The sequence below is a fragment of the Rhincodon typus genome, chromosome 1, assembly GCF_021869965.1.
Source record: "Rhincodon typus isolate 14 chromosome 1, sRhiTyp1.1, whole genome shotgun sequence".
NCBI lineage: Eukaryota > Metazoa > Chordata > Chondrichthyes > Orectolobiformes > Rhincodontidae > Rhincodon > Rhincodon typus.
The window spans coordinates 97,305,468-97,326,580 of NC_063332.1; the positions used below are offsets into that span (position 1 = coordinate 97,305,468).

The window sequence follows — 21,113 nt, forward strand, 5'->3', positions numbered from 1 at the left end:
TGCCCATTTCAGTAACTATCCAAATTTAGCCTCCTGTACAACTCAGTTTGAATGATGTTGGTGGAGGTGTGAATATTGGTCATGACACGAAGGAGAAATGCCCCTGTTCCACTGAGCCACAGCTGATATTTTAAGAATATGATTTTGTCAATACATCATAAGTAAAGATCTAGGGTCAGAGGTTTTATGGCAGTAAGTGTTGGCTCAATTTTATCTTCCACGAATAATACAAAGACATCAGGCATTTCTCCATACTGGATAGCAGCTGGGGCACATACCAGCTGTATGTATACTCAAAAATACTCAAAGCCCCCGTCATCCAGCCCCAAAGTGACATTGCCCCAATTTCATCCATGTTGTTCATAGAACTCGCAAAGGAAAATCCAGGTAAATAAACAAAAGCTGCATTTTTAATGTGCATTTCAAGAAAACATGTCTTTAATTTTTATATTTGTACTTTTCTGCTTTATGCAAGAACGAAAGCAGGCTTTCCTGAACATCTTCTGAATGCATTGTTCAGAATTCACTTTGTACCAACAGAGATTGTGAAAAGTGTCAATCATCACTTGATCCATTTTAACCCAAATGCCTATCGCTATAGCCAGAAGGAGAAGGAGGATTCTATCATTACCTCAAAGACAGTTTCTGTGTATATATCAGGTGGGAATGGCTATGTACATCACTGATGTGGAAGAACACTGCTATCTATTGTGTTTTCTACGCACAATAGATTCAGACAGATAAAGGAAATTATTTCTTTCCGACTCTAAACAGTTTCTACAGCAACACAACCACTTTTCTCTTTATAAGAAGAATCTTGAAGATTTATTTTACTGATAGGGTATAATAGACAAATAACAAATGAGCTGAACAAAGTAAAAACAACAGATATCCTCATGGTCAAATTCTTTGGAATGCAATATCACCTTTTTAATGTAAGAGTCAGCAATGCTTCAGGGAAAAAAAAACTTCGTTTCACAAATGCAGGGAAAGTTTTCAAGTGGGGAGGGGTCTCACCATCACATTCACATATTGTTCCTTTTTTTAAAACCTACACCCTGTTAAAAAAAAGTGGTAATTCACATCCTTCGTCAAGTGATGTTGAGTATAGCTTTTTGTCCTTCAGTCTGTTCTTCAACCTCTCCCACCTCCACCCCCATTCTCCACTTCCCATTTGAAGACTATGTCAGACAAACTGAGATTGCCTAATATACAGCCCATCACTCAGCTTCCACTAATTAATCAACTTCTATGCATTATCGGAGAGAGGATCAAGTATCAGAATGGTTCACTTCTAGTTGGGAATTATAGCGTTATCTCAGCACAATGAGATGGTGGAGAGATTACTCCCAAGGTCTTTTGTTTTCAAACTGTCATCAAGCAATCTTTCCACATTTCACTGGAATCCTTGGTATTTTAAAAGGGGCTGGATCACCTCCCTATTTTCATGATGCTTCTGCATAAACAATTTAAAGGGCCAATCCTGCATCTTGTGGCTGTTAAGCTTTATCTCTGTTAAAGTATAGTCAAGCATTCCAGCAATGTTGACTCTTTCTAACTTATATCCCAGTCTCACACGTGCTGAGTCTGAGAATTTCCATCAATAAGTGATTGATCGTAACTTTCATTAATCCATCATTTTTAAAGTGATGCAAATCTTATCCCTTTAAAACTGATCTTTTACTGGCACTGGTTTAATTCCAGAAGTCTGCAATTTGTAAGCCAATCTCTTACCCTGAAGTCAAATTCCAGGTTATATGAAAAACTGGGTATACAATTCTGCTGTCTTGCTAAAAAAAAAGAGCCAAATTTAGTAATGTCAACGCAAAAGAGTTGGCTCATTAAAGCCTCCCTCTGGAATTTAAACTAAGCACGTGCTGAAAAGATAGTCAAGACCCAGGGTGGCTGGTTGGGATTTGGTTTAAAATGCTCCTGTGAAGCATCCTGGGTTGTTTTATAAAGATAAAGGTGCTATACAAATTTAAATTATTTTGTTTTCCCAATGTACAAAATCCCAAAAATGTTGCAAGATTCATTGCAATCCATAAACACGATACGACTCTGATGTGTAATCTCGAGCAGGGCAGTGCTATTCACCTGTTTTTGTCAAACGATGGTACACAAATACCAACATTATGACCAATGAGTACTTTAATTCCTTTTCTTTTGGTCTGAAAGATGTTCAATTTGTCACTTCCAGTTAGCTTTCCCCATTGAATAAAATCTTATTTAAACCTCCTCATCAACATCTGTTGTGGATTCAGGGCTTGGAAATTCTAGGTTTTAAAAAATTGGATTATTTTGCTATCATTGATTGTCTGACACTTCTAAACTACATAAAAGAAAGTCATTAAAGGACTGAAAGAAAATAATTCAAGTTCTATTATATCCAAAACAAGCAGTACAAGCTGCAGATTAGCAGACAGCAGTACTGAGTGCTTTTTAAATTGATGTCAGGTCAAATTTATTTCTGCTTTCTCAAGATGTGCAGCCTGTTCCTTTATTACGTTTTCCTCTTCTTCTTATCCTTCACAGTCTCTTTTGCTGTGTTTTCTTGCCAAGCCTCCTCTTTTAATTGAAAAGGCACAAAATGTTACAAAATCACAGATTAATTACAGCAGAGCGGATGCCATTTACCCATCATGTCTGTTCATGCCTCCCCAAAGGAACCATTTACTCAATGCTACTGTCCAGCTTTCTCCCAATAGCTTTGCACATTCTTCCTTTCCAGCTAATAATCCAATTCTGTTCTGAAAGCCTTGATTGAATCTGCCTACAGCACAGTATCAGTAGCACATTCCAGATCCTAAACAATGAAAATGTTTTTCCTCATTAATTGTTTTGCCAATTTCCTCAAACCAATATCCTCTTGATCCTTCCACCAATAGGGAGAGCTTTCCCTATATATTCTGTCCAGATCTATCATAATTCTGTTTATTTTTATCAAATCTTCTCCCAGCATTCCCATTTACAAGGAAAGCAGCTTTCTTCTTCGCTCTCTCAGTAACTGAAGCTCATCCTTGGAAACACTCTGCTGAATATTTTCTGCATCCTATCAAATGTTCTTGGGTTTTTTCAAAAGTGTGAGACAACCACCCAGGACTGTCCCATAGTCATCCAGACACCACTGCATGTAGCCTAAAAAAAAGGTATGCAGGTGTCGAAAACAAAGGTGTGCTTTTAATTTTCTTTGAATTCTAACATATTAGTTCGAAAAATAGGAATAAAAGGCTGCCTGACTGGGTGGGGAAACTGCTGGGGTGCAATTTGGTGAAACAATTAGGATTATGAGCAATTGGAATAAGTAGCATGACTAATATTTTATCCATGGTACTGATAACAGAACAGAGGCTAATATCCATGCTGAACTTCCCAACTGCTGTGCACTGCAGGCAGGCTCTCAACTGGTATGAGACACCTAGTAAGGGCAGTTAGAACTCATAACATTTGAGACTAGAATTCAAGCTCACAGCCCTGCTGTCAACACCATAAGATGATAAGAAATTGGAGTAGGTGTAGGCCATTTGCCCCATCATATTTGTTCTGCAATTTGAAAAAAAAACCCATGGCTAATCTGATTGTGACCTCATCTCCATTTTTCTACCTGTCCACCCTCATCCTTCTAAACTCCATCGAGTATAGAGCCAGAGTCCTCAAACTCACTTTTAGATCAAAAACCTATCTCTAACTATATTCAATAATCCAATCTCTGCTACTCCCTAGGGAAGAGAATTTAAAACATTGAAATCTTTTGAGTGAAGAAATTCTTCTTTATTTCTGTTTTAAATGGTAACTCCCTTATTAGGAACAGCACCCACTAATTCTAGATACCCCATGAGATGAAACAGGCTCCCAGCATTTACTTGATTAAGAGTACTGTTTTCCCACAACTCAGGAAGCATTCGTATTGAGAGTTTTCGTTGGAATATGGAGAAGACAGCAGTTTATTACAAGGTGGTTGTAATAATTCCTCAGCTATTAAGGAATATGATGCGAAGAAAGCTGTTCTCCAAGTCCCTGGAGGGCCTTTCTCCATTGGTCACAAATTATTATTAAAATTCAGAATATATTCGCATTCAGTCAACTAGAGTTTCTATCCCTTATGGATCAGATGTTTGGTGTTAAATGCATGTAGGCAGACAGACAATATTTGTCAGAACAAGTTTGGCTCTAATGTCAAAGAACAATGAACAAACTGCCTATCAATGCTAACTATCCAGAACCACACGTGAAAAATAGTTCTTATTAGGGGTTTCCAGTTCTGCTAAGGCCACAAAGAGACCCACAGCACAATGTGCCAGCTGAGTGCAGCAGGGAAGACGAGGCTAAAATATTAGAGGGAAATATTGAAGAAAGACAAACAGTTTTTCAACAAAAAACATGGCCAAAATTGTCAGTGTGTAAAAGACCAACTGCATCCAAGCTGACATTCAAGAAAAAAATGCTAGGCTATAAATAAACAAGGTTATCTCAGATACCTTTCCCTTTTGGTGTTCTCAATTAATAATGTTGTGCAACGACACAAGTAATACACAAGGTCGGGCAGGGGGTTGTGTGGTGAGGAGAAAGGGTTATGTTTTTTTTCCACACAGATAAAATTGTCAACTGCCAACTGAAGTCCACATCCTCATTTAATCGCCACTGTCTGACCAGAAACAGGATATTCTAACTCTATCTCTTCATTCTGACTTGGCAAACTGATTGTCTAACACGAAGGGAACCCTGTATGTAACTCCACATGAGTACAAGGCTGTAGACTTGCTCGCTGAGCCAGTGTGTTTGATTGCAGATGGTTCATCACTCTACTAGGTAACATCGTCAGTGCACCTCTGGTGAAGCACTGGTGTTCTGACCCACTTGTTAATTATATGCCTTGGTTTGCTGGGGTGGTTGGCATCACTTCCAGTTCTCTTTTTCACTGGTTTGTAAATCTTCCCAAAAGCTTTTTCCACTTGAGTACTTTGGGGTACAGTCATTGTCCACAGGACCTTGACGGGTTAGTAGTCATAAGACCATAAGACATAGGAGCAGACATTAGGCTATTCAGCCCATTGAGTCTGCTCCACCATTCAATCATGGCTGATAAGTTTCCCAACACCATTCTCCTGCTTTCTCCCCGTAACCCTTGATCCCCTTGACAATGAAGAACATATCTATGTCCGGCTTAAATGTGCTCAATGACCTGGCTTCCACAGCCTTCTGTGGCAGTGAATTCTATAGATTCACCACTCTCTGGCTTAAGAAGTTTCTCTTAGCTCTGTTATAAAAGGTCTTCCCTTTACTCTAAGCCTGTGCCCTCAGTTCCGAGTCTCTCCTACCAACAGAATCGTCTTCCCAATATCCACTCTGTCCAATCCATTCAGTATTCTGTAAGTTTCAATTAGATCCCTCATCATCCTTCTAAACTCCATCAAGTATAGGCCCAGAGTCCTCAAATGTTCCTCATATGTTAAGCTTTTCATTCCTGGAACCATTCAGTGAACCTCCTCTGAACCTGAACAAGGGCCAGTACATCTTTTCTGAGATATGGGGCCCAAAACTGCACACAATACACCACATGTGGTTGCCTGATCAGAGTCTTATAGAGCCTCAGAAGCATATCACTGCCTTTATATTCAAGTCCTCTCAAAATAAATGCCAAAGTTGCATTTGCCTTCCTAACTACTGACTCAACCTGCAAGTTTACCTTGAGAGAATCCTGGACTAGAACTCCCAAGTCTCTTTGTACTTCAGAATTCTGAATTTTCTCCCTATTTAGAAAATTGTCCATGCTTTTATTCTTCTTACCAAAGTGAGTGGCCTCACACTTTCCCACATTGTACTCCATCTGCCACTTCTTTGCCCACTCTCCTAACCTGTCCAAATCCTTCTGCGGCCTCCCTGCCTCCTCAGTACGGCCTGTCCCTCTACCTATCTTTGTATCATCTGCAAACTTAGCCAGAATGCCCTGAGTTCGTTCATCTAGATCATTTAATGTAAAAAGTGAAAAGTTGTGGACCCAACACTGATCCTTGTGCCCATCCTGAGAAAGACCCTTTTAACCACACTCTCTGCTTTCTGCCAGACAGCCAATCTTCTATCCATGCTAGCGCTTTGCCTCTATCACCATGGGCCCTTATCTTAACTCAGCAGCCTCCTGTGTAGCACCTTGTCAAAGGCCTTCTTGAAGTCCAGGTAGATAACATCCAATGGCTCTCCTTGGTCTAACCTGCTCGTTACTTCCTCAAAGAATTCTAACAGATTTGTCAGGCATGGTCTGCCCTTGATGAAGCCATGCTGACTTTGCCCTATTTTCCATGCACTTCCAAGTTTTCAGAAATCTCATCCATCACAATGGAATCTAAAATCTTAACCACAACCGAGGTTAGGCTAACAGGCCTATAATTTTCCGTCTTTTGCCTTACTCCTTTTTTAAACAAGGGTATCACGTTAGTGATTTTCCAGTCCTCTGGGCCTCTCCCTGACTGTAGCAATTCCTGAAAGATCATCACTGATGCCTCCACTATCTCTTCAGCTATCTCCTCAACAACACTGGGGTATAGTCCACCTTCAGGCCATTCAGTTTTCCTTGCACCTTCTCCTTGGTGTTGGTCACCATAGTCAGCTCTGCCCCATAACTCTCTTGAATTTTTGGGATATTACTCATGTCTTCCACTGTCAAGACTGACACAAAGTAATTATTCAGTTCCTCAGCCATTTCTTTGTTCCTCATTACTATCTCTCCAGCGTCATTTTCCAGCAGTCCAATGTCCACTTTTGCCTCTCTTTTGCCCTTTACATATTTAATATAGATATCTATATCTATATTACTGGCTAGCTTACCCTCATATTTAATCTTCTCCCTCCTTATTTCTTTTTTTGCTGCCCTCTGTTGGTCTTTGTAAGCTTCCCAAACCTCTGGTTTCCCACTGCCCTTTGCCACATTAAATGCTTTCTCTTTTGCTTTTATGCTGTCTCTGATTTCTCTAGTCAGCCATGGTTCCCTCATCCTCCCTGTACCATGCTTCTTTTTCCTAGGGATGAATTTTTGCTGTGTCTCCTGAATTATTCCTAGAAACTCCTGCCATTGCTGTTCTACTATCTTTCCTGCTAGGCTCCTCTGCCTGTCAATTCTGCCCAGTTTCTCCCTCATGCCTCTCTAGTTGCCTTTATTCAGCTGTAATACTGTTACTTCTGATTCTACCTTTTCCCTCTTGAATTGCAGAGTAAATTCAATTATATTACAATCACTGTCTCCTTAAGCTCCCTTATCAAGTCTGCCTCATTGCACAACACTAAATCCATAATTGTTTGTTCCCTAGTGGGCTGCACCAACAAGATTCTCCAAAAAGCCATCTCATAGACATTCCACAAATTCCTTTGCTTGCAATCCACTACCAACCTGGTTTTCCCAGTCCACCTGCATATTGAAATCCCCCATGATCACCGTAACTTTGCTTTGCCTACACACCTTTTCTATCTTCTGTTGTATCTTGCGCTCCAGTTCCTGACTACTGTTTGGAGGCCTGCACATGAGGCCAGCTATGTTTTTTTTCACCTTTGTGGTTCCTCAGCTCTACCCACATAGATTCTACGCCATCTGACCCTACTTTGTTTCTTACTGTTGATTTAATTTCATTTCTTACTAATAAGGCAACCCCACCCCCTCTGTCCACCTGCCTATCTTTTCAATAGGATGTATATCCTTGGATATTCAGCTCTCAATCCTGATCCCCTTGCAGCCATGTTTCCATGATGCCCACCACATCATACCTGCCAGGTTCGATCTGCGGCACGTACTGCATGTGCTCAGATATAACACTTTCAGTCCTGTATTAACCATCCCTCTTCTCATTCTCATTCGTTTATATCTGCCGCTAGTCATATTTGCCACTACAGCCTTCACAGCTGGAGTGATGCAGTTTTCCTTTGCATGCTCTGCTGCTGGTCCTGACGTCACGGGTTAACCAATTGGAAATCAAGGAGTACCCAAAGGCATTGCTCAAGGTATCAAGATGCACAAGTTTCTCCACAACATCAAGGTGGCAATTCATTGATAAGAAAATCCTAATGTTGCTACTTTATTTACTCAGTTTTACTCTTTTTTCATGTTCTGTGTGTTTAAAATTTTTCATACATGTTCGAATTATACCATCTTTTCTTTTTACCTACATGAAAATGCATTCATCCATTTGAGAGTACAGAAATGAGCATAGTGCCAGACTGGTGTCAACACCAATCTTAAGTAAGATAAGCCAGCTTTCTAATCATTATTCAATAATGACAGGAGGGGGAAGCAACATAAGTAAACTGTCCATAGTTCCTTTTCTCCTCTCTCTCCCCAGATAGGAACAGAAGACAGTATGTAACTGAAGCAATTGGCAGGGACTCTAAAATAAATAGCAAATCTCCCCAAACTACCTGAACTGATTGCTAATAGGAATTGAAATGCCTGCTAAGTTCCTTCCCTCCCATGGGGAAGCATCCAACCCCCACTGTGTCTCATTTTAATGTTCTGGTCAAGGTCATGGAAGGTGTTATGGAAAGAATTTGTGGGAACATCTTTTTTAAGTTACACCCAGACTGCTCAGATGAGCAACAATTACAACACTGAGAAGCAACTACTTAAATCAAACAGCAAGCCAGGAGATGTTTAAGACATCTCCCAGAAATTACAATTCAATTCCTTCTTGAAGTGAAGGTGAAGAAATATGATGAAAACTCATTACAAATTAATACAAACTTCAAGAGAATCTTCTTGCAGATTGCAGAGGCACTTAAGAGATAAATTGCTTGTCAGATAACAACCTCTTCATGTCAGGTTGACTTGACAGGCACTAACAATGGGAATTTCCACAGCTTATTCTGAACAAATATGAAATATGTGCTCTGGGAATGATAGCTGTGACTGCCTGGAGGTAGAGGGGCTCTGTACTAAATCATCTTCTGTAGTTGGAAGTCTTCTCAATTCCCTACATTTCACTTCAGCTCTGCCAGTTATAGATCACTGTCAACAGTTAAGGCAGCCAATGTGGATCTAGCTGCATAGAACACCAATGAAAAACACCACCTCTACCAGATGTACTTATATTCTAGACCAATATTCAGCACATTCACAAGGGACAGTGGGTTCTGGTTGAGGAGAGACAATTAGCATGTTAAGAGTTCCCTGAGGTGGTATGAATGAATGCCCGTCCTTTCTGGCAAGAACATGCATACATCAAACCTGATCTGTACTGAATTTGTTTGCATCAATATTATGGATCAAGGTTCAGTGACGTTTCTGAACAGCATTATGTCAGGTTTCATTCTCTACAGTCTCTGAAAAGCAATAAACAGAAGCTATAGACCATAAGATTAAATATAATTACTACAGCTGCTGGGTTCCTCAGCAATATAATTAGTCTGAGAGAGGAATAAAACTAATTCATTGTTTTTAAGACTTTATTCTAATATACTTATACAACAGTTGTGTTGATTATACAGTGATGAAATGTTCTTTAGTAACCAAACAGCAATGCTTGTAACTAGGAAATCACCCAGACAGCAATGTTGGTAATGTTTATATGAATGCAAAATATTGCAGATGCTAGAAATCTGAAATTAAAGAAGAAGAAAACACTGGAAACTTTCAGCAGGTCTAGCAGCAACTGTGGAGAGAAAATCAGAGTTAATATTTTGAGTCAAGTATGACTCTTCTTCAGAGCACAAGAAGAGGTTTTGAAGAGCAGTCACATTCAACTTGAAATGTTAACTCTATTTCTCTCTAGATACATTCTGCCATATTTGCGACAGAATAAAATTCAGGTAATAGTACCCTTTCATTCTGCAGTTAAACTACCAGAAAATACAGATCTTTCATTTGGCAGAGGCAACTTTTAACTGAATGTTGCTGCATTTTGCTTTTGCAATTCATTTGCACTGAAGGGAAAGGAATAGCCCCTCAATAAGGGTGATGTTAGTGAGCAGATAATCAGCAGATGCAAAGCTTTGCAAGCATGTTACATAAACTGGATACACAATGGATCATCTACTATCACTGGTGATATCGATAATGTATGTTATTAAAAGCACTGTCTGCTAATTTCTATGGGGTTCTACCTAATCTGCTGCCATACCTTCACTGGAAGAGCAATGAACGCTTGGAATAATAATTTCTGTCATTCTTCAAGTCCCCAGATAAATTTGGGTGGGAGATGAAGAAATAGTTTTTTTCCCCATGTCTGTTATACTATACACGTGTAATTCATGTGTTTGCCATTGCAAATATTATCCTGGCTAATATACATTTCTTAATGAATATTATTCTAATCAACATAATTTCTAGTCCTTATTTAATTGTTGTTTGTGGAACATTCCAATTACATCGCTCGGAAAATAACCTAAACCTATTTTCAGTTGCTAGAAAAGATCCTTGTCCTTGACACTTAAAAATGGTAATTGCCATATAATCTATACATGACAAATTCATTAAATGATAAATGTAAAAATAAAGGTTCCCATTTCACTCTTCAATCTTGGTGATCTCTCTCCTCCTGAGCAAACGTTACAGGTTAATCAGGCAGACTCTCCTCCACATTAAAAATGCCACAACCACATACACACTTCTACACTGTTGCCAACTTCAATCTCTTAAACATCAACATGAACAATTCATGTCTTTGTCAGCAACTTAATTAATTTGAATTAGTTGGTAGCACTATTGCTTCTAGGTCAAATAATTGCAGGTTCATGCCTCAGTTTAGAACTTGGGCAACATAGTCAAGGCTGACATTACAACGACATACTGAGGTACCACTCCTTTTGGTAAAAGATGCTAACTCAACTCTACTTCTTCCAGTAATTTTGGATAGACACTTGCAACGCATGTTATAAAAAATATACCTTAATTAGTAGTATTAAAAGCAAGCTAACTGATCCTTCCCCTCATTGCCGTTTATAAGATAAAATGTGTACTCTGGTTTCTTAAGTGCTGAGATGGACATTAAGTTATGGCATAAACACATCATTTTTCATTCCACCTCAACTCCTGGTGCAAACTTCACCTACTTTAAGCTTTTTCATTTGTCCCTTCCCACAGCTTTCTGCCTAGTGCCTGTTTTGGTCTCAACCCTCTTTCAATTTCAATCCCAAGATTCCTCTGACTCTGGGCACAGTAAAAGAAATCTAGAACGCAACAGAAATGCAAAATTAAAAAAAAGTAATAGCAGAGGAAGATGCCATATCTATTCGTCAAATGATCTCCCAGTACAAAGTACAAGGCTCTCCATAAGAAATACCATCAGATTCAATCCAATTTAAGCCTCACATTGGGTTTGGAATCATCCTTTAATAGTACAAGTCTTCACTTTTGCATTGATGGATTAATAAAGAGTTCAAGAACCACTTATAATTTCTTAGTGAGAAATAAAGCTGCAGTGTCAGGTCAGTAAATGTGAAGATGCACTCACTCCATGCCTGAAACTTCCACATCAGCAATACCAGGAGATAACTAGTGGGGGAGGTGATGTCCTAATGGTATTATCATGGATTGTTAATCTAGAGACCCAAGTAATGTTATGGTGACCCAAGGTTAAACCCAATAAAAATCTGGAATTATGAGTCTATTGATGACAATGCATTGGTTGTTGGGAAAAAGCCCATTTGGTTCACTAATCTTTTTTAGGGAAGGAAACTGACATCCTTACCTGGTCTTGTCTACAAGTAACTCCAGACCCACAGCAATCTGGTTGACTCTGGGAAATTAATTATGCCCTCATCTCTTAAATGAAACAATATGTTTTATATATTGATTCAAATATAGGCTGCAGTGAAAATGCAGGCTCCTCCCATACCATAGATTTGTGCACCAATTTTATAATGTAGCTTGATAAATTAAACTTTGCGTTATGAGCGCTACAAGAGCTAGAATCTAGCGAAACTCACAGGAGCAAGAAACGAGACAGGAGGCAAAATGTCAACTTCCCAATGGCAGGTTAAAAACTGGGAAGTAAATTGTCAGAGGATTATAGGCCGATTGTGGCTCAGAAAGCAGCAGGAACCTATTTGAATGTGTTAGCATGTCATGCATTTTTATTAAAACAGATGGTCGGCAAATTTAATTGTACCTTTGCAATTAAATCAGCAGTGAATGAGAAACACATGCCTTTGGATGCACATCTGTGTGAAGGTGGCATGCAGCAAATGAGGTAGTCCCCTTGAAGGATTTGTAGTGAGTAGGAACTAACCTTTCTTGTATGTGAACTTTGTGGAATTTCTGGAGGCAAGACTGAGCTGCTGCATTGAGCTCAGCTGGCGAATAAAAAGGACAGTAAGGAAATGGCCATCTGAGGGAGGGAGGCCCGAGGAGAAGTCATAGGGGACAAGCAGCATGGTCAATCTCTGTCACAGACAACTCAGACATGATGAAAGGGAGAGCAAGTGTGATTGAAGGCAACTCAGTGGTGAGATGTGTGAGTCAAATGTAACAAAGGGCAAGTCTAAGGAGATAAAGGCAGAGTCGAGGGTGATGGCTGGAAGGTCTAGAACGCTTGGAGAACCAGTCCAATGTGAGTGGGAGCAGCTCTGTGGTGGCAAGGAGACATCTTGATAGGTGAGCAAGGATATTGGCTCAAGGGTTATGCACGGCAGGGTTAGCGTGATGGAAGAATGAATAAGGGTGATGAAGGGAAGGTTAAAGGTGACTGAGGGAGGGTCCAGCATGATGGCATCTCCAGAGGTCCAAGTGAGGCATTTAGGGAGGTGATCAGCAGTTTGAGTTTGAACTCCTCCTCTCAAATAGGAAGAATGATGTTCTTGGCTTGTACAGAATGAATACTTGTCTAGGCGCTATTTAAATATGGCATCCCGATCTTCATGAGGTAATAGCAAGGTTAGAAACGTCTTGTCTACCACCACCACACAACTGATCATGCCCCTCAACTCTGCAAGGCTGACGAGCTGGCCACAATTACTATTATGCATGACTAGTCATTCAGACTCCATGAGCATATGCAGCTCACTTCCACTCTCACCATCAGGACACTTGCTGCTGCAACAAAATTCTGCCCAAGACATCATGTATTTTTTTCTGACAAAATTTCCAAGTATGAAGCATTGCAACAGTCTGTACTTTTCCCTTCACATTTTACATTTATGTAGCTTGTGGCATACTAATATTAAGCTAAAGGATATTATAGAAGTAACCAAAAGCTTGATCAAAGACACGGCTTTTAGGGAGCATTTTAAAGGATACAGAGGCAGAGAGATTGAGGAAAGAAATTCCACACCATAGGGTTTAGACAGCTGAAGGCATGGCCAGCAATTTAAATGTTCCAGGTACAAGATGAAGGTCGATTTTCTGTGAGTTTGCACTCATGTGCATAGTATCCACTGAAACTAAAACTTTTACAAGTAAATTGATACTTAAATGTTTAATTTCAAATAATTTGTTGAGGAAAATCCAAACAAGTAAATTTGCAAAGCTACTGAAACAGAAGACTGACCAATTATTAGGACTTTTTGTTAGACTAAACCTGTCCTAAATCATGTAACATGGTGACAGATACAGGAGAAATTCAGGAACAAAATAAGAGGCATGCTGAAGCCAAAAAAAAAGCGTGAGATTATAAAGTGAGAAGTATGTTCTGTTCATGTCCTGCATTTGATTTCTTCTGGCTATGTAGTACTAATGACCAAATTTAAATTCTTAGCTTCCTGGGAAGTTGCCTTGGTAGGTTCAGCTATTGACAATACTTACAGTCTTTCCAGCTCCTTCAGATCCTGAAAGGCTCCCCTCTCAATGGTGGTTATTTGGTTTTCCATGAGCTGTCTGTGAAGCAGATGACAGAAAATTGAAGCCATGGCATCTTAATGTAACGAACAAGCAGGCAGCCATTAACACCTCGAATGACTACATTTCAAACATTAACAGCAGACTGTGGGTTGGCTTGTCTTTATTCACAGCATATCGTACGCACGTTTGAGATTTCACATCCAATTTGCTCTGCCTGATACTGACACCTGAAACCCATCCAGCTACATGTGCAGCACAGAAAATATGTATGGGTGGGGGAGGGAGGAGGAAAGCATTTGAAATGGGATTTTGAGTTTGGTTTCTAGGCCAATAGCAAAGGAAAAGATACGTGAAAAAAACACATTTGTCGATAACAGAGTAGCTCTAAGTTGTTGTAGCAAAAAAAAGGCAGACTGAGCGAGCAGTATTCATGTTGAGTATGTGTACACATTTGCTACAGAATGACAAGTCAACCAGCACTTTAGAGTATAAATTGTGTGTATTATTTTCTAATGCTAACATATTTCACTTGGAGCAATTAACAACGTATTTGTAAAAAGAAACATATGTGTGTTCTAATACAGAAATATTTATTTAAAAGGTGCATTAGGATTAGGATTAAATATTGATTTTAATGATCTGGTGCCAAAATCTTGTTCCAACCTTTGAGAGTTATCTCATTCAAAAATGTTTGACACTGGCTGCGTCCCTGTGTGTACTCAATGAATAGCATTTGCTTGTGTCAATTTTCTGAAATTGGTGAATAAATACTATTGTCCATTCACAACAAACAAGTGAAACAAGGACCTTAAAAACAGGCTCAGTTACGGCCCAGCAGAGTGTGCACTGTCACACTACTATTAAATTGTCAAAACAGCAAGCAGCTTGAGCATTAGATAGGCATTGGATAAACTATCCCATGGCATCATTGCAGTTATGCCCTATACTTCAATTTCTAACTTCCAAAATTAATAACAGTTTCCTGCAGAATTTTTCAGTGCCAGTAACCAGGTGGGAGAGGAACATTAAGTGTGTAATGGTCTAGATTTATAGCATACAATCACTGCTGTCCCTGCCTTGTGCTAATTTGAACAACACGTTATTCTTACATTTCATTCAGAAAGGGTACTGCAAAGCATAATTAAATATCAAACCGTATTTTTTTTTCAAATGACACAACCTGCAAGTAAATAGTAACAAAGCTGTATTGCTAGACTTTGCAACAGAAAGATCTGGACTTACAGAACTCGCATATGTCTCAATCCTGAGAAGGCTGATTTGGTGATCCGTGTGATGTTGTTCCCATTCAAATCCCTGAAAGGAAAGAAAAAGTATTTGACAATGAAGCAACGAGAAGCACCAACACAGACTCAAGTATCCTTTCCTGAAGCATACCCAAGTTGCTGCATTTACATCCCGTTATTGATTCTTCATTTCAACACTCAAGACATTTTCACATCCATCTGAAATGTTTATGAGTACAGTGTCCTCCACTAAAGAGGTGAAGGTCTCAGAATTAAAAGACTCTCCTGTAAGGCAATCCCTATCATGTTTCTACAAGCAAAATTAAAAATAGGAGTCAGTAAATAATGACTGGCCTAAGAATATTGAAACCAGTTGCAGAAAGAGAGCGAAACTGGCCCTTCTACCAATCCAGAGAGCCTGTGTTTTTAGCTGTAAATTTCACATGTTGGGGTCAACAGTTGCTTCAGCAAATTGGTGGGGAGGGTCGGTGTAGTATTAGAAGCCATAGAAACTGTCAAAGAAATAAGGTTTTGGAAGGGATCTGGATGCAGCAAGATGAATGTGTTTGGGGCGGCAGAATTGATGTACGTGACTAAAGTTGTAAACCATGTGTATTATTACTTTTTAAATTATTACCAGTTGATTGCCATCTACCAAAACGCCGATTCTTAATCTCCTCAAAAGGAGAGGAAGGGAAGGTGTTAAACTGTTAGCGCTGTTCACCAAACAAAATATGGAAGTCGCCGTTTGCGGCAAATTGTGCATTTCCGCGAGGGAAATCAGTATGAAAGTGAAACCCTTACCTTGGGAATATTTCATACCGGTGTTTCTTTTTGAAGTGAAACATACAGCACAGGAAATGCAGGAAACTTCCACTGTCATGCAGGATTTCAGAAAAAAAAAGACGCGTTTTGATAGAAAGGCGTGCGTCTCTATCTGTTGTGTGCAAATGTAGACTTTTGACAGCGTAGTGAGCTCTTGAAATCCAATCTCGGCAAGCATCTGAGACTACTTATAAACTCGCCAACTAAGCTCAATAATAAGGGCACAATTCTTTCAGACCTACTCGAAGGCTTGGTGCACTTGCACAGAACGAACTGCGCTATTTCAGTTAATATTCTAAGCGAAAGGCTGTCAGTAATTAACGGGGGGAGGCTGCGCCCAGGAGCACGATTTTGAACTCCACGCTCCCATCTGTAAACCGCTACAATATGTTTCATTTTAGGCACGTTTATGTAGCGTGTTCGGATTTCGCTTTCTAAAATGTACATTATGTAATATATCGAGACATGTTCAAATGTCCAAGGATCAATCTGACTATCCCTAAGGAAGTTCAGATTCCAAGTGGCAGCGATATAGGAATATTCTCTCCCAAAGTATTTGAATTAAAATGAGACAGTGAGCATTACAGATATCCGAGACAGCAAAACGGAGGGAAATGATCAGAATCTTTCCCGATGGATGTCTCATTCTACAGACCGTGACGGTCAGCAAGTGAGATGTGTGCATTCCGGGTGTACTGCACCTTAATTCTCAACTCTCCGGTATACCTGATCTGCCTGATGTTTGAGGCAGGCTCACACAATGCCGCTCGCTGGCTCGCAGCCCCTTCTTGCAGCGCTCGACTCTTCCAACCCTCTCACCTTGCAAAGACAGCGCTCCAACCACATGCAAAGACAAGCGCAGCTCTACTTCAGCTAAGATCCAGCACGCACATTTTTAAACCTGACGGCTTCCAGGAATAATACAGCTCCTTTGCTCTAGTCTCCTGGATTAAACGCGAGCCGCACGCAGCGAGATAGAGACAGTTCCCGCATCACATTCTAACACTGCGGGGTGTGTGTGTGTGTGTGTATGTGGAAAATTGGGACTCGGTCTGCGGGTTCTTTCAGTCACGGGGAGCCACAGAACATGATCGAGATTTTTTTTTAAAGGAAAGTTTACGAGCGACCTATGTGGGAAAACGAAGGGCAGGGACAGAACCTGTCCCTGGGTTTGTACTCACAGTCTCTCGGTGTTCCTAGGGATGCTTTTGGGGACAGAGCGCAGTCCCAGTCCGTGACAATCCACAGCCGGCCCGGCACAGGTACAGTGACTGGGACAAACTTGGCCGGCAACTTCAGTCCAAGTGCTCGTCCCGATCACAAGGAGAAACCAGGAGAAAATCCTGCAGAATCCAAACGCGTCCATCGTGGCTTCTTTTTTCTCCCCCCTGTGTTTTTGTGGAAGTGGGTGGGGGAAGCAACGGTGCAGGCAAACTTTTAAACAAAACAAAAACCCGTGGAAAGCTTTAAACAAACAAAAAAGACAAGTTGGTCGTTTCCAATCCGCGGTCCGCTCTCCCAACTTTGTGCCGACGCCTGGGCTTGTTCGTGTCTGTGTGTAAAAGCGAGCGGTCTATCTCTCCCCACGGTCGCTGCAAACTCACACACACACAATAACACCGTCCATCGACAGCGCCTTCTGTATCCCCAGCACCTTCAGGCAACGCTCCGAATTCTCAGCAAATGTCACCGAATAGCTTCAGATCGCTCGACCACAACAGCCCCAGATGATTCAACAGACGGCGCCGCGTACAACGCTCGATATTGATTTCCTTTCAAGCATCCATCAGGCTGTCACTGACAGTCAGGAGAATCACTGAGGTACGGGGGCTGGGATGGGGGGTGGGGTGGGGTGGAGAAGCTCGTCCTCATTTAGAGACACACCAGAAGCACTGACCGCTAATGTGCGTGTAATTGCTGAAAGTCTTTGACAACCTGCCTTTTCTGTCGCTCTTTAAAGTCCAGATCGCAAGTAAACAAACAAGGAGTTCTTTTCCAGCCCCCTGTCTCCCTCCAGGAAGCTGACTGAGGCCAGGTTCCTTCTTTTACCAGTCCCAACAATAAAAAGGAGAAATGCCCCCAAAACCTCTTATTTTGCCCCGAACACCTGAAGGTGGCTGGGCAGTGAAAGAACTGTTTGCATTCTTGCACTCCCGGCGCCTCTTGCTGCTGGCATCAGTCGCGGAGGGGTACGGCCGGCCTGGGGTGCTGACAGAGGGTGGATTGGAGCTAGGCAGAGGAGCCCCCGGGGCTGCTGCTGTGTGTGTGTGTGTGTGTGTGTGTCCCTCTCAGAACTGCTCAGATTCGGTCAGCCTGTTCCCCCCGCCGGCCCCTCTCTCTCTCCCAGCGCTGCAACACTCATGTAGCGCTAATGTAGCCAGGCTGCTAGCCCCGCCCCGCAACTCTCATTGGATCCCGCCGGCCGCCTCGTTAGCATACGGCGCAGACGCGACGCGGCCAACAATGGAATGAATGAAGAGCAGAGCCCCCAGTGTGGGCCACGGCTGATTGGCACCAATAGCCTCCACGACTGTAATAGACCTCCACTGTTTTGTGCCTGTCTGTGTCCCCTGCTAGATCATTGCACCGTTCCAAACTGTGCTGGAGCAGGCAAACACAGCCCCTCTCCACCCCGACCATCTGAGTTTTAGCAAGAACGAAAATTAAGTCAACGGGCATGAAAGGTGCGCCACCAAACACAATTCAGTGAGATGGTCGTCAAAGGACGTCTCTCCACACATGTAAATTATATACATCTCAAGTGTGGACCTGCAGAACCACCAACTAGGTGAAAGACGCTCTTTGGTGGAAACTTGTTAGTCTGTGTTGACATCGAGTGAGTGTTGCCGACTGAACCACGTGCTAAAGGACGCACTAAAGCTTAGGGCAGCTGCTGCCATGGTGCAGTGGGGAAATATCACCTTCTGGGGTCTTTCTGCCAAAATACAGTGGGGGTCTGTTAAGTTATTGGACCCTTCCAGTATCTCAAATATATGTCAACAATATGTTGCATATGTAAGAAATGCCTTTGAATTGTTGGAACTGTCAGGAGAGTCAAACTCCGATGTCTGTTTAAAGAGATAACAAGGTGTAGAGCTTGTTTTTTTGTTCTGAAGAAGGGTCCAGACCCGAAACGTCAGCTTTCCTGCTCCTCTGATGCTGGTTGGCCTGCTATGTTCATCCAGTTCTAAACCTTGTTATCTCAGATTCTCCAGCATCGGCAGTTCCTACTATCTTCAATGTCTGTTGGTTATCCAAATGCAAAGAATGCACAGAACCAAACTGCTCAAGTGACTATGTATGTATATGAAGATATTTTTATGAATAAAGTATGTTTTTGAAAAATAAAAATGTGAATCTGCATTCTTTAGCGTGGTGATGTCACTCCCTAAAACAAGTGAATTTGGAGAGAAATCCTTCTGTTTAGTTCCAGGAGAGTCTTACTGTTGTTTTTCGCAAGGGTGGTGCCTGCATAAGTTACAGAGTGCTGCCTTGAATAATTAACCTCAGAATGTTTGCAAACAGAAGTACATTGGCAATAAGCTATAAAAGGGATTATACAGACACATTGACAAGATGTCAACAATAATGTCAAACAGAAAGTGTTGGAAATCACCAGTCTCCACTGAATTTTAATTTATTTTAATGTAAAACATGAAGCTGTTGAAGAAAATCAGCAAAAATTGAGAAAACCGCTAATGTCGAAGAACCACCCCCACCCATATTTACAGTGGAAATGGAAAGTTGTGTTTGCCGATACGAACATTTTACTAGATGAAACTACAATGTTATGTTACATTTCAAGGCTGCTTAAGATACTGTGCGTAATTTGACAAAACATTGCTCACTTAAATAGCTTCCTTCCTTTTTTCCAAATAAAATCAAAATTCTGCAGATGCTGGAAATCTGAAATGAAAACAGAAAGCACTGGAGAAACTCAGTAGGACTGTCAGCATCTGTGGAGAGAGAAACAGAGTCGATGTTTTAAATTGATCTTACCCTTCCTCTGAACTGTTCAGTTCTGAAGTTCCAAAGAAGAGCCGTACTGCACTTGAAACATTAACTTTCTCCACAGATATTGCCAGACCTGCTGAGTTTCTTCTTCACTTTCTGTTTTTGTTCCTCCTTTCTCAGCTTGTATATTTTCTATGATGCATCTTTATGTTCAGTCTGATTTATGTAATTATACAATGTTAATACAGTGATCTAACAGAGAAAGACTGAAAATCCTCTGCTTTGAAAGTGTGTTGGTTTTAGGAGAGAAATGCATTGGCTGAAGATCAGATTTGTCGCAGCTTCTCCTAAGAGAGCAGATAAATAATCTGTACTAAAAATATTCCTCTTCAGAGAAAAACCTTAGCCACAAGTCAACAAAAATGCACCAAACTAAGTCAGTGGCACTTATGTGGTTATGTTGTGATGTGATTTTAAACAATGATGTAAGAATACTGATTTACAAATACGGTTCAGCATATGGAAGGAGGTCTGTAAGACACTGACATCATGGTCAGGGAGTCAAAAGCAAAATAGTGGGAATGCTGGAAATCTGAAATTAAACCAGAAAATGCAGCAAAAGCTCTGCAGATCTGGCAACATCTGTGGAGACAGAACCTTCTGATGGAAGGTCATCTGCCTAGTAATCTTTCTCGCTCCACAGCTACTGTCTGGCCTGCTGAGTGTTGCCAGCATTTTCTGTTTTCAATTTAAGCCAAAAAGGATCATGGTCATGATACAGGTCAGGGTGTTGTTGGAAACTGGAGGGAAATGGAATGACAGGAATGGCAATACTGGCAAATTGGAGACAGACAGTGTGACAATCAAAATTATAGAATTACTGAAACAAATATTTAACAGTAAACCCATGTAAATTGCTTCCAGAGCACTTTTCCCAAATGAAGGCTGGGAACCAGGTTGGCTACCCACTCAACAGAGTCAAGCAGCCAAAGAGTCAACTAGTTTATTCCACAAGTGTTTGTCTGTCATTGGTGCAGCCTCCTATCTGTCAATGTGGATCTCCATAAGGACATTGACAAGTTGGTGAAGTGGACGGATAGATGGCAGGTGAGGTTCAATATAGAGAAGTGTGAGGTGATGCACTTAGGCCAGAGGAATATTGAAAGACAATAGAAAATAGTAGTTATAATTCTAAATGGGCTGTTGGAGCAGAAGGACCTGGGTGTATATGTGTAAGGATCATCGAAGGTGGCAGGATATTTGGAGAAAGCAGTTAATAAAGGATAGTAAGAACTGCCGATGCTGGGGTCTGAGATAACAAGGTGTAGAGCTGGAGG

General features: G+C 41.0%; 1 protein-coding gene across 1 annotated transcript in view; it reads right to left on the bottom strand.

Moving 5' to 3' along the window:
* The window catches only part of slit2 (slit homolog 2 (Drosophila)), a 426,057-nt gene extending 407,906 nt beyond the window's left edge, over positions 1-18,151 (bottom strand). The window contains exons 1-3 of the mRNA XM_048602443.1: positions 17,004-18,151; positions 14,996-15,067; positions 13,718-13,789 (exon numbers count right to left, since the gene is read on the bottom strand). Of these exons, the coding sequence (XP_048458400.1) occupies positions 13,718-13,789; positions 14,996-15,067; positions 17,004-17,188 (329 nt within the window). The 5' untranslated portion in view covers positions 17,189-18,151. The remainder of the gene's footprint in view (positions 1-13,717; positions 13,790-14,995; positions 15,068-17,003) is intronic.
* Between the last annotated feature and the right edge of the window lie 2,962 nt (positions 18,152-21,113).